The sequence below is a fragment of the Mytilinidion resinicola genome (genome assembly GCF_010093595.1).
Source record: "Mytilinidion resinicola strain CBS 304.34 unplaced genomic scaffold BDZ99scaffold_23, whole genome shotgun sequence".
In the NCBI taxonomy this organism is placed as follows: domain Eukaryota; kingdom Fungi; phylum Ascomycota; class Dothideomycetes; order Mytilinidiales; family Mytilinidiaceae; genus Mytilinidion; species Mytilinidion resinicola.
The window spans coordinates 188,438-202,073 of record NW_022985459.1 but is presented as its reverse complement, the minus strand read 5'-3'; the positions used below and the strand labels follow the sequence as shown (position 1 = coordinate 202,073).

The 13,636-nt window shown below is 53.3% G+C and overlaps 3 protein-coding genes across 3 annotated transcripts; all 3 read left to right on the top strand.

The window, feature by feature from the left end:
• Positions 1–1,196: 1,196 nt before the first annotated feature.
• On the top strand, positions 1,197–1,562 carry BDZ99DRAFT_481367 (uncharacterized protein; the record flags this gene model as incomplete). The annotated part of the gene is made up of 1 exon (XM_033722399.1): positions 1,197–1,562. The coding sequence occupies one exon, from the start codon at positions 1,197–1,199 to the stop codon at positions 1,560–1,562; it is 366 nt and encodes a 121-aa protein (XP_033571160.1).
• Positions 1,563–5,961: 4,399 nt separating this feature from the next.
• BDZ99DRAFT_525786 (uncharacterized protein) lies at positions 5,962–6,629 on the top strand (the record flags this gene model as incomplete). Its single annotated transcript, XM_033726034.1, has 2 exons — positions 5,962–6,153; positions 6,345–6,629. The coding sequence occupies 2 exons, from the start codon at positions 5,962–5,964 to the stop codon at positions 6,627–6,629; spliced, it is 477 nt and encodes a 158-aa protein (XP_033571159.1).
• Positions 6,630–12,153: 5,524 nt separating this feature from the next.
• Positions 12,154–12,741, top strand: BDZ99DRAFT_525785 (uncharacterized protein; the record flags this gene model as incomplete). Its single annotated transcript, XM_033726033.1, has 1 exon — positions 12,154–12,741. The coding sequence occupies one exon, from the start codon at positions 12,154–12,156 to the stop codon at positions 12,739–12,741; it is 588 nt and encodes a 195-aa protein (XP_033571158.1).
• Between the last annotated feature and the right edge of the window lie 895 nt (positions 12,742–13,636).

Sequence of the window (13,636 nt, the reverse complement as noted above, 5' to 3'; positions counted from 1 at the left end):
AGGTCGGTCACATTCTTTCGGATGATGGAGTGAGTGGGTTTGGGGATGGCCGGGTCGATGCGGTCCCACCGGTGAGTTTCTTCCTTTCTTCCTGCCTTTGAACTTCACTTTGCTAACTCCTTCACAGCAGCAGAACGTGGGGTCTATGTTACGAAAGACTCGGCCATGTCCTGCTGCGGTGGACCGCATCGACCACGGCGCCTGGAGAGAGAGTGGCTTGGGATGGCCGTGACCAACCTGGACCACCGGTGAGTCTTCTTCCAATCCTTCCTTCTTCCGCTTCACTTTGCTAACTCCTTCACAGACAGAACATGGTGTCTATGTTACGAAAGACTCGGCATGTTCTGGTACGGTGGTCCGGGTTGGTCACGGCGGGGACGAGCGAGGACGCGATGGCCATGACCGGCCTGGTCTACCTGGTGAGTCTCTTCCAACCTTTCTCCTCCTTCGACTTCACCTTGCTAATTCTTTCTTCTCAACAGTGATGAACATGGTGTATATGTTACGAAGGACTCGAGGTGGACTGGGCCGGCCATAGCATCTGTCAAATCAAAAACTTCAAACAAATCTGATCGTCTTTGCAATTCGTGATTCACTTGTGATGTCTGGCTGAGCTGAAGTGAATTCGCCATGTTCGCTGAAAGCCTCGGCGACGATTCCGACCGGTGGCTCAACACCACGGAGCAATTGGGCGCTGGAAGCTCACAGACTCCGAGGAGTATGGGAAGATGGCAGATGCTAATGGCAGGAATAATGCCACGAAGAGTCTGCAGAGGTGAGGGCGATGCCGCGGAGCACTTCAACACTAAGATCGCAGTTAGCCTAAAAAACAGTTGCATGTTGTGACCTGACGGATTTGCGTGAATGATAAATCTTATCCCTCGCACATCCCCTTGAAGAGGTCTTAAGCAGTTCAGACGAGGAATATCGCTATACTGCTGTAGGCTTCGAAAGGGTCTCACCACTATGAAAACTCCCTTCGAGTATCGTCACTTCACAGCAGCAAGATTTCATCATCGCTATACCCGTCCACGGCGATGCCAAAAGATGGACACACCTCAGAGCTTCGAGCGCGGCAGTAGAAAAGGCTGCCTCATCGCCGAAGGTTCTTCGCGGCGCTGGTCTGCTCTCAACCCCTTTTGCGTCGCAGAGTTCTCAATAGAGCCATCACCAGCTCTAACCGCCTCAATTCTTTTATGAAGTCTGCGCTGCTGAAGCTGCATGAAGCCCTGTGCTGGGATCGCTGGGGATGCCGCCCGCCCCTCAACTCCAACGGCGGGGGAGATGCCCGCCCAACTCCTCCAACTTCGACACCACCACGCGGCCTCTACCCACGATCCCACCCTATTGCTGCTCCTTGCTCTAAGATAGTCACGCCAGAATACTTAGCGACCGATCGAGCAGAAGCCCACCCATCCCCCGAGCGCCTCGAGCCCACAAACGGCGGAGCAAGGAGGAAGACCAGGAGAGAGCCACCGCCGCGCCATTCCCAGGGGCTATCAGGTCACGTAGAGCAAGGGATACTCAAGGAGGGCGAACACACTCAGAGATCATGGGCATAGGGCAATATATTAGCTGACGCTGAAGAAGCTCATTCTGCCGAGAGACTAACTCCAGGGTTCAGCTCTTAGGATACCGTCCCAATCTTCACGAATGCAGCACGATGCCAGCCTACGATACCACATTTCCTCCTTTGACACTTGTTGTTACGGATCTTGAACAACCTCGGAGCGCAGCGTCGGCAGTCTCTGTGTTGCGAACGGCGAAGGGCAGCTACAAGGGTTGTGGGACAGCGGAGGAACTTGGAGAACTTACAACATCGAGCGGCGGCTGGCGAACATAATGGAGAGGGGAGACATAGCATAGAGAGCCGGACACGTATATGGCGCCGAGATCGAGTCTGCTGGCTCGAAGACCTTGGGTAAAGCCCCTGGAAGCTGTCTTGCCACCGCACTCCCTGGCCGAAGAGTCTGCCTATTTCTCCCTCCTTGTACAGCCATCTAGATAGCCAGAAAGAAACCTGCGACCTAAACCCTTACGTGCAATATGAATACCCTCAATGCCATTGTGTGAAGCCCTCGCCGTGATGCCGCTCGCGATGCTACCCCTCAACACCAAAGGCCGCCCCACGATGCCCGCGAACATCTCCAGCCTCGTCCCCGCAGCCTACCCCCAGCCCCCACGCACTATGGTAGCCCTTCTACCTTCAGCAGAAGATTAGGACCCCATCAGCCCGACAATAACAGCCTGGATCATCACAGCCATCGCCCCAAACCCCCCTGAGCAAAGCTCAGTGAAGACCGCGGATCGAAGAGGCAATCCCCGGAGACAGCACCAACGCCAGCCCCCCATACAAGAAACCGCCCCTTGCACGATGCAGGCATGTCAAGAAATCGAGTGCAGAAGGCAAGTCCTTGACCTGGAGGTCCCCGAGACAAGACTTGATGGTGATTCCAACCTCCAAGAAGAGCGGTGTGGGATTGTCGCCTCAACCTCACCCCATACGCTCCACAGCCTCTTCTATAGGGCACGCCCTCCTCCTACCCACGATATCCCTTCCTATCGCCATCGGCGCCTCAGCGGTATTGAGCAGTGAAGCTCATTCGACGCAGCGCCGCCGGTACTCCGAGACGAGAGCGTGGATGGCGGAGACAGGCAGAGAGACTCGGTGGACGGGGCTAGGATGAGGGCAGCATGACGCCTGAGACTGCGGCAGGAGAGGACGAGGGCACAATGGAGACATCGTTTGGAGACGAAGATGGGAGGGCAACAGGATGAGGCTTGAGGGACACTTGATGAAGGGGTTGGGGCCTCGAGAGAGACGCCGAAGCAGGGCAGGGCACCTACGCGGAAGACTACACCACAAGGCTTCGGCGAACCTCTTTGAGAGACCTCTATTCCTTATCTCAGCGGAGACTGCTCCAGGGAGAAGAGTCGCCGTCGCTGGACCCTAGCTTGAGGACGAGGGTCCGACTGGTTTCAGTGGCAAGGGACGACATGGCTTTGGAGCTGGGAATGAAACACCGTGTTGGCAGTCGTCTTTAGGTATGCAAATCACCTCAAACTCTCCATGATAGAGACTCATGTGGGCGAATTAGGTCACCGCTAGTGGTCTTGGACAGCCCCCCAGCCTCGAACCCACCTCCCACCTACCTCCTCTTCCCGGGCCGGCGACGACGAGCTTCCTTCAGAGCCACCTTCTTGTCCACGACGAGAAAAGAGACACCTACAACATGCTCGGACGAATTGGCGATGAGAGCAATCAAGTGTGGTGGACAAGGCTACTGTGAAGGACCTCCTCTTCATCCCATATGTCATCCAGCACGCAGCCTCTTCAATCTAGCTTCATACGCCTCACGAGATGACGGACCTACATTTTTTACGGGGTAGCAGTTAGCAAAGCCGAAGGACGTGGCAGGCCGCAGTGAATTTTCCCTTGACGCCGAAAGGGTGAACGACCCACGTCGGACCTCCGCCCTACAACAATACCCTACATACTGGCAATGCCGAGGAAGGCGACGGTATAGTAGTCCACAGCACGCAAAGGCGTCGACGAGGCGGGAGTTGTTGGGCAGCCATTGTGCAGATACAAACCAAACCCTCAAACACCTTCGCGTCGAGACCAGGCAGACAAGACCAGGCGTTAGGCAGAAACAGAGGAGTTCACAGATAACAAAATACGGATCGAGTGGGCAGTGGCCATGGTCATGGTAGGAAGGGAGAGCAAAGAGGAAGACGGAGGTGATTTGACTTCTTCGGTCAGCACCACCCACCTTGGCCGCACAGTCAGTCTTCTACGCATTCTTTCCTTGAATCCCTCGCCCATAAGGTGGACTAACAGCCTTATGTAGATCTCCCCTAGGCACAGCGGATTCGAGCAGGGTACTACTGACAGTCAGGCCATCGACGCCCAAAACTCCTATCCGAGACCGTCTCACCGCTCTTGGGCTCCTTCTTGAAACTCACAAGTCAGCTGATCGCTTCTACACAATACAAATTGACTATGGGGATAGATACGGAAGCGAGAACATTTACAGTGTTATCTTGGGCACTCCAGATGGCTGGCGAAGAGGTCTTGGTGAATGTCTCGAAAATTGCCCGGAAGGGGACCTCCGCGTGGACGCCCAGACGCAGAGGTTGAAGCCACTCACACCCCCGCACCACCTTGACGGGCATGGATATCAGCAAAGTACATTTCCAACTCGTAAGCTCCGACTGACCTGTGTTCATGTTGTGGTCAACGGCTAATCCCCCTTTTCCAGACTTCCAAGCCTGATCCCCTCAGCGTCGTCAAGAACGCACAACACTGACCTCGAAAGCCAGTGTTTCACCAACTCAGCGTGAGCCCAGTCCACCCCTGTGGCTCCCTCTCTTCAAGTCTACGAGTCTAGACAGAGACCATTCAATGCGGACATTGCAATGGCAGCGGGTTGTGTCCCATACCTGAAAATGGGTCAGTCTCACGAAGATCCAGGGGCTTCAAATGGATACCTACCTCGAAGCATAACAACTTGTGGGCGCAGCTAGGAACCCTCTTTCACCCTTCCCTCGCTGGCCGACCCACCCACCAAGTTCGACGGCCTCTTACAGGACCAAAACTCGATACACACGGTACTTCCATTTCCACTTTTGGAACACCAGCCGGAACCTCGGAGCCATTGAAGCAGTTCCAAACGACATACCACTCACACGTCCATCAGAGTCGAAGGAGCGTTGCTCATGCTGAATTATCTCTCCAACTGGTAGAGAGGCCTCCGTAGACCTTCCCCTGCGCTCTCGCGACATGGTATCGGCATCCCACTCATTCAGCCGTGGACAGCTTGAGTTAGGACACCGATCAAGCCCAGGAGAAGATCGGCTTAGCAGCGGTACCTTTTGGCATTGGTCGGGAAAAGGAGGCACGGCATTTGGTCAGAGCTCTAGACTATGGAAGTCGAGCGCTGAACTCTATGAGTTGAAACCTAAGGTTTGTTATCATTAGCAGCTTGAAGCATACGCTAACACGATGGAGTCTTACCTAGGCGTCAAGCACCCTTTGAATACCTCCGCGACCTCAGGCTCTGCGAACAATACAGCTTACCCTTCCACCTTGAACGAAGCCATCTGATCGAACGAGACCCCCCTCCTCCCTCCTCCTTCGAGACCACGAGGTCACACCACCCTACCTCCTTACCTCGCGATATGAACATGACCAGCATACCAGCGGGAGGGTCGAGGTGCATGCAAAATAACAGGAAGTTGACTGGAACGAGCGGACAAAAGGATGTTTCTGACTCATTGAAGGATGAGAGGTCGTGGAGAAACATACCGTTGATGCCTGACGGCAAGGGAATGACGGAGAACCTGAAACATGAACCTTCACGAGGATATTGGAGAAAACCAAGACAACGCGGACGACGAGTCCAAAGACGTGGACGAAGAACGGAAAGACCCACCTTGTTTACCTTGAGTTTCGGAGACACGGCCTTGCAAAGAGGAATGCAGAACTTGAAAAGATGCCTGAAAAAACGGTGAAGCATTGGAGACGGTGAGAAATCAAGGAGACAAACATTGGGCAAAAGCTGACTTTGGCAAGGCTTACCGCAATGACAAGGACGTGGACTTGGAAGAGCTGAATGCTTGATGAAACACCTACCGTGCTTACCTATGTATACGTGAATCCCAATGAGCGGAATTCGAGGACGATGCATGTCTTGACCGAAGCTGACTTGTGGAAAAAGCACCAAAACCTCCACCACGCAAACTCCGAGAAGCCCAATGTGTGAAGAAAGACCCACCTTGCTTACCTTCAACCTTGAGACCCTGAATGGATCTGACCCGACAACGACACAAGTATACCGAAGACAAAGAAATCGAGCAAGAAGAATTGAAGCTGTATGGGAAGAAATCACGAGAAAGAGCGAAATCAGCAAGGATAGAAGAAACTTCTCAAAGACGCATACCTTACTCGGAATGGGAAAGATGACCGTGAAGGCTGAAGCACCAGAAGCGATAGACCGAGAAAGAATCGAAGGCCGTAACGACTACGCCTATGCCAGAACGAAAAAGACGTCCGAAAGACATGCTAAAGAGCAAAAACGAGGAAATACGGCTGAAAATGGCGATGTGCGAGTGCCGACATATGATTGGAAGGAAAACCTACCAGTACCCAAGGTGAGCATTCTGAAAAAAAGGAGTGACAATGAGAGAGGGGATGCCTACCATACTGACAAAGAAATTGAGACAGTGAGAAAGAAAACAAGGCCGAGGCGCAGTGACTGGCAACGCGGGGTCTCCATTGGAGATTGGTACGGCAAAACAAAGGCACCGAGGCCTAAAGATCAAGAGAAGACTCACCGGAGAAGGCTTACGTGCAGTACACTCCGAGCGATTCCCTCGAGCGATTCCCCCGAGCACGCCTTTCCTCTCAATATCGTGACAAGAGATCACCTACCGGAAAGGAGATACCAGGGAATGACGACCACCCGCCCAAAAGAAGCATGAGAGACGCCTACCTCTGCAAAGAAAGATGCGATGTTGACGAAGGCGACACTTGGAAAGGACGGCTGATGCCGGAGAAGAGGCTGCTCAAGGAAAGTTCACCTGCTGGGATTTCACGAAACGAAGATGAGAGCAACACAACAACATGAGACGACGGCTAAGAGGCATCAGATACGCTTACCGTTCGAGAAAAATGTGCGATGCTGACGAAAACGAGACGGTGGAGAGATGTTGGGCAATGCCCTAGGACTTGCTCAAGAAAGACCTACCTGCTAGGATTGAGAAGACGAATGATTAAACGAGGAGACGCCACCCACCTACGGAAAGACGAGATCGAAAGCGGGGGCATGAGCAGCATAAGGATGGGATGATGCCCAGAAGACGTGTGAGATGATCTTACCGTTCTAGAAAAAGACGCAAAGTTGACATGAGAGATAGCCCGAGAAGATTGGGCTATGCCCGCGAGGAAAGTGATCCAGAGAAGCTCACCTGCTATGATTTTGAGGATGGAAAGATCGAAGACGCGAATACGACGGCGAGACGTCACCTACCTGCAGAAAGAAATAGACGACAAGAAAAGTATGAGCGGCAGCAATTCATGGGACGATACCCTAGGGACGTACGAGATACGCTTACCGTTGCAGGAAGATACGAAACTTTGAGAAATCCAAGTTGCACGCAGAAAGGTCGGGCAATTCCCAAGAAGAAGCCGCTCAAGAAAAGCCTACCTGCTGTGTAGAAAAATGAAGGACCAAAGGCAGGAAAGACGATGACGAGGGCCTACCGTTCATTAGGAAAAAAAGAACGGATGGAAGGTAAGAGGGATCCACAATTGAACGAGAGAAAGAGCGAGTTGATAACGAGACGTGCGAAAGGATACCATTGACAGGCTGAACCGCAAGGTCAGAAACCCGAATCTGGCAAAAGAGAAGGCCAAGATGCCAAAGACAAGTGAAGGGATCGAAGCACCATCGGTCGGTAGAAACATCATATCGAAGCCGCAAAAGATTGAGGCGAAACTTGACCGCAAGCTGAACGACGCTGACGGGGGTAAGCCCAAAAATCGGAACCATGTACGAAGTCGGCCTACCTCCCGTGGACACATTGGTCCAGGAGACACTGAAAGATTTGTGGAATGATGACGAGGAAAGGTATGGAGGTCCCAGAGCCTACCGATGTAGACGAGATTATACGATGACAAGTCCAACGAAACCAGGCAAGCAACACGAGAATCAAGAAACCTACTTGGAGAAAAAACAGTTACCTCACGACTCACTATTTGACAAACCTCAAGGATCCTTGGAAATGCCACCTGTCGGCGGATGAGAACAGGCGGCTTACGTTGGCCAGCAAGAGACTTTCTCGTCGAAACGCTTTCCACAGGCAACACCGAAACACCTCCCAAGATAACCTGAGGTCCCTCCAGGGTCGGCGCAACTCGCGACCGCAGAAGTGCCCGGACAAACGTCTGGACCTTCGCCTGGAAGCAACCTCCATCATCTTGGCATGGGAGAGATTCATGGAGCTGAAGAACCGGAACCATTCATGGGGTCGACGAAGGAGTAGTAAGACGCAAGACTCCTCAGCAGATCCCGCTTCGACTGGATGGAAACGACATACAGCAACGCCGGCATCTGGACAATGACAGCTTGGAGGTTAGTGCAATAGCTATGTGAGTGTACGAGCAAAGGCCAGAGGTATCCAAGAATTGACGGATCTCAGGAAGCATGACATCGAAGAGCCAACCGCTAAGTAACCTATAAGACGACATGGGGTGCTGAACGAGGCTAAGCTGAGGGGTGAGCGCGGACGGTAAGCATGAGACTGCAAGACAAGAGCAATCCGGACTTACACTCGCAACCTCGGTGCGAGATGCTGGCAGAAATGACGATGAAGCTGGAGACTTCTAAAAGCTGCATGAGAATCCCTTGAACGAACTCACAACCCGGTTCTGAGGTATGAGTATGCACGGTAAGCATGAAAAACTGCGCAGCAAAAGCAAGCCGGACTTACAACTCGCGCCATGGGCGACGAGATGCCGTCAGAAACGACAAACATCGAGCCAAGATGACCTACCATTGAGCCATTGGTAGATGAGAGAAGTTTTGCCGAGGGGTGAGCGAGGACGGAAAGTATAAGCAACTCTGAGCAAGAGACATCCGGGCTTATACTCGCACCTTGGGCGTTGGATGCCGGTAGAAATCGACGAATCAAAGGAACCAAGCGGTTACGCCATTAGCGGAAGAACGAAGCCATCAGAGTGAAAGCGCAGCAAGTACGCCTGAGAAAACGACAAGCAAGCCGGACTTACACTGGCACCATGGGCGACTAGATGCCGGAAAGGGACGAGAAAAACTAAGTGGAAACGATACGCAAACGCGCCATTGGCCAAGATCGAAGCTATGCTGAAGGGTGAGCGAGAACGGTAAGTATCAGAAACTATGGAGCAACGTCCAAGAGAGAGGCCCGGACTTAGACTCGCACCACGGGTGACGGATGCCGGCAGAACGATTTGAATTCTCCAAAAATGAAACGACGAGGGTGTTCATTGCTCCCCATGGAGAAAGCGAGGACAGAGTCCAGTGGAGTCTGCGGTGACAAACCACCGTTGGGGTTCGGCGAGTTTAGGATGATGATTGAGGAGACCTTACCGTGCTTGCTTACCTTCGAAACCTACCTGACACATCCCTCCCTCGAGCACTAATATCGTCAACCTCGGATCAAAGAAGGAAAAGGCATCAAGACGAGTCATCGGTGCACCAAGGGTGCCCGGGAGAGAGGGCTTACCTACTGATTTCGAAAAGAAGAGGAATAGCGAAATGAACGAAGCAGAAAGGCCATCAACGCAGTAAAAGGCCTCAGGAGACGAAGTCATCGGTACACCAAAGGCGTCCGGGAAAAAGGCTTACCGGGAACGTTGGAAACATAAGTCCGAAAGCAAGAGATGAGAACCGCGACGAGTTGAAATGTGCAAGGCAAAAAGCCCTCGAATTATGAACCAGTAGGAACGCCTACCTGGCTTAAAGGGTTTGGTTGAAACCAATCACCCCGTGCCCTGTGGATGAGAGAAGAGGAAAAAATGACGAAGATGGGAGCGCAGAGATGAATCATGGGATGAGAAATGATGAAAAAAGTCGAAAGAGGAGTCATCGGTGCACCAGGTGTCCGGAAGAGAAGCTTACCGGATGGCTGCTAAAGAGGAGTCGAAAAGAACTCGGTCAAGGACAAAACAACACAACACAAGCAAGCAGAAAGGTCCTCAAAGGACCTCAAGAGAACATCGGTGCACCGAAGGTGTCCGGGAGAAATGCTTACCTGGTGACTGCTAAAGAGAAGCTAAAATGGAGTCTGTCGAAGATGCAACGAAAGAAAGCAAGCAGAGAGGAGCGCTGGAACCAAGGAAGAACTTGAGAAAGAGTACTGTGGACACGAAGGCTGATCGACGGCGAATGGCTGATGCGCCAAGGAAAGGTTACTCGAAGTATGAAAGATGACGAGGCGAAAACCTGACGAGGAGGCTTTGCATGAGCGATGTCTCAAAGACCATTGGCTTTCGAAAAACCATGCAATGGATGACGACCTATATCAAAGAAGGAAACATACCTGGACTGGATTCACCTCCGAGCATCTCAAGCCTCCTGGAATATGACCAACCTTGGGCTCCCAATCCTCATCATGCATGCCTCAACAGCGACGTACATGGAGGCGTCCCTGCTCATAGGCGATGTGCCAAAAGCAGATGAGGAGTATGTACGACTGAAGATGAAAATTTGACCTTCCAAAGACGAGCGTTGAGAGAGCGATGAGCGTATCAGGACGAAAATGCAGTGCGACGCGGAGACCCGAGAACGAAAGAAGCAACGCCTCAAGACGCAAGGGCAAGTAGCGGCTAGAACATGCCGAAGGATGACGGACATTGAAGGAAATTGAAAGTCAAGATGAGGAACGAGAGTTGCAGACGTTGCGAAAGTTGGGAGGCATGGAGATCAGAAGTCGAAAGGAAAGACGACTGCGCAGTATCCAACGTGGGAAGACATCCCAGACGACCATCGAAGCGACGAAATCGCAAGCGTAAGAGTTGAACTCGAACTAGTATGGAAAGAGACCAACCTAGAGGAGAAGAACATCTACCTGAGGCTTACCTTCTGGCCTACCGTTGTGAAAAAGTCAATTGCTAGGACGCATGCCTGGCAACAAACTCCATCCCGAGCAATGTACCCTTGAGAGGACCTACCTTGATGCTTGGGAAGGGAGCGAGTCGATCACGTGAATGGATCACGTGATGGGCAAATTGACAGAGAAGCCAGAAGACAAGAAAGACCAAGAAGCAGAAGAGCGGATAGAGCGAAAGGGCCTCGAACGCAGGAAAAGGCCTCAAGAGATGGATGTGTCTTCCACCATGGGTGGGAACGAAAGAGTCGGAGGCGATGGATGGACGAAACATATAAGATGATGAAGAAGCCGAACTGCGCTAGGATGCTACGAGCAATCCTTAAGACAAGGAAAACAGACGCCAAACCGGGGGCATAGATACCCAGAGGCAATCCACAAGACAAAGGAGATGGATGCAAGAGCTCAAGCAAAGATCGTCGGGAAGCACCATGGGTGCCAAGACGAGGAAGCGGGACCTACCATGGGATGCGAAAGAACTGAGATCTCGAGGACAATGAGAAGCCGCTAGTAGAAGCGCTGGAGAGGACATCTGCCAAAGACGAGAGAAGTTCGAAGAGATATGGACGAGTTGCGCAAAGGAAGCACGAGTCCCAACCGGGATGGGTGTCGTGACGGTAGGGTATGAGCAGGAAGCGTGCGAAAGCTGAATTGAGGCGAGAGATGCCGTTAAGACGATGTAGGAGACCTTATCTTCGACTTACGATGCGAGCATGCCAGACGATACCCGCTGGCAATGCCCGTGGCCTCCCAAGTAGTCAGGGCGCCTCCGCCCGCTCAGGACGTCGGCCAGCAGCAAGCAGTCGAACGAGGTGGTTCCAACACATGCCAGCTGGTTTCGCATACTCTTCCCACCCCCCGTGCAAAGTATCGAAGCCCCACGAGGCGGTGTTGTGCTGTGCCCGCAGCCAAAGGGGCAAGGCGGGTAAACTCCGGCCGATGCCAAGTCGCGATGCCAGCTTGGTGTTGAGGGGAGGTTGAGCGATGCCGATTTCGAGCTCGATTGCTGCAAGAGACGATTATTAGGCATCCCATCGGGGCTCTCACGAAGGCTGAAGAGTCGGAATTGGGTACTCACCCTCCTTGGCTGGAGTCGTCGCAGCTTGGCGGGGTCAGGGGATGAGGTCGCTGAGGAGGCATTGCGGGTCGATGACAACAGCTGTCGACTCGAGACAGCACCTCTGAGGATGCGATATCGTTAGCCGAGCTGCTTGAGAAGCATGCCCGTCGAAAGAGGTGGTGTTGAACGAGGGCTGGCTGAGGCCCGGTCGGCGGATCGAGGGGAGAATCTGCGTCAGGCGAGGTAGGGTAAGCGACGAGCTATTACGATGGAGAAGCTATTGGGGATGAGGCTTACCTTGTCCTTCTGGAGCTTCTCGAGGTTCTGATGAGGAGGCAAGTCGTGGTTGTCGCTGCCAGGCTGTCATCGGTCGGTCGCTGCCCGCCTGTCGTGCCTGCTGGCCCCCAGCCCCCTGCGACGAGGCCATCGAGCTCGAAGCCGCGATGCCGTCTGTCGGAGGAGCTGTAGAGGGTCAGTCTCAGGGCCATCGAGCTGCTGCTGCTGTGGGTAAGTCGCTGTGGGTGAGTAGGGTGGGCAAAAGCGGGAGTCAGAGGCAGATCCGGAGACCCCCTGACGAGCGACAGCACGCCTCAAGCCGTCGAAAGACCGCTGCTAAGGATGCGGAGGGCGTCCTGGATGAGCTGCTGCAGCTCCCCAGGCACTGGTGGACGATGTTGAGGAGTCGTGATGGGGGAGGGTTGGTGATGGAGGAGGAGAGACGGCGGCCTGGTGTTGAGGAATTTCTGTGCGCGCCCGCCAAGCCAGCTCCTCGACGACAGCTCTCCCCCTCGCCAGTCTCCTACACCCTCCTAGCTGCATCGCGGACCCTGATATCGACCTTCGGAACCTCCTCATCGCTCTCACCATCCTCGAAACTGCCTCCTCCGAGCTTCCTAGATCCATTCGGCCTTTTGGAAGCGTATCGCGAAGCTCCGCAGAGCTCTAGAGCTCCCCGCCGCCGCACTCGTCCAGCACCCCTTCTACCGTGTCACTACACCACAACGCGAGAAGGGCTCTTCAGAGGGGCCTGAATGGGGTGCATGGGTGCCATACTAGCACCGCGCGAGCTTTTAGGGGCATGGGAACGGGTGTCAGCGAGTACCAGCCAGCGAGTGACCGGGAGCAAGGCGGAGGAGAGTGAGAACACGACGAAGAGGACCCTGTATACATTGCATGGCCATGGCACAGCTAATGAGTGCATGATATACTACAGATACACCATTTTTAGGTCCGCTTTGGCCATACATCCTCCCCAATATTCTCCGCCCACACCAGCGCTCCGAACCGCGCACCCAGCCAACGCGTGCGAAACCAGCGCCTTTGGGATTGAGGAATCCACATCACCTACGTTGTTTCCTTACTGGAAAAAGAGCATATTGCGCCTGTGGGTTTGGCATTTCATGGAAATGTGCTGACGAAGATCAATAGGGGCATATCGCGCGAGAACAAAATCCAGAGGGGAATATGGGCTAAAGGGGAGGAGGACCAGCAAAGTCGACGAAAAGAGTGTTAAAAGACGGGGAAACCAGCTTTGAACGTTGCAGCAGGTCAGGCGCTTCGCGTGTTGTAGGTTTGCATCGCGATCGGGCGTCACGAAGCACGAGGGCACAGTCGATGGGCCTTAGAATTGAGTCTGGCGACATGGTAAGTTCAAATCAAATATAGGGGGTAGAGGTAAGGGCCTGATGTTTGCGCAAGCTTGAATATTCAACGGTAAGCGTATGGAAGATGCGATGGCACTCCGGCCGGCCTGCGAGACTGGTGATGAGGTCAAGTTCACGGTAGATCGTATAGCATTTCTATTGCCATTTCCCTATATTTCTATGGTCTGATGCTGTTTTGTTCGCCACAAAAGCATGAGGTGAGGTTGCGGCAGCTCGCTTATGCGTAGTCGTGATCACGGCCAAGTACGCCTAATCCCGCCCC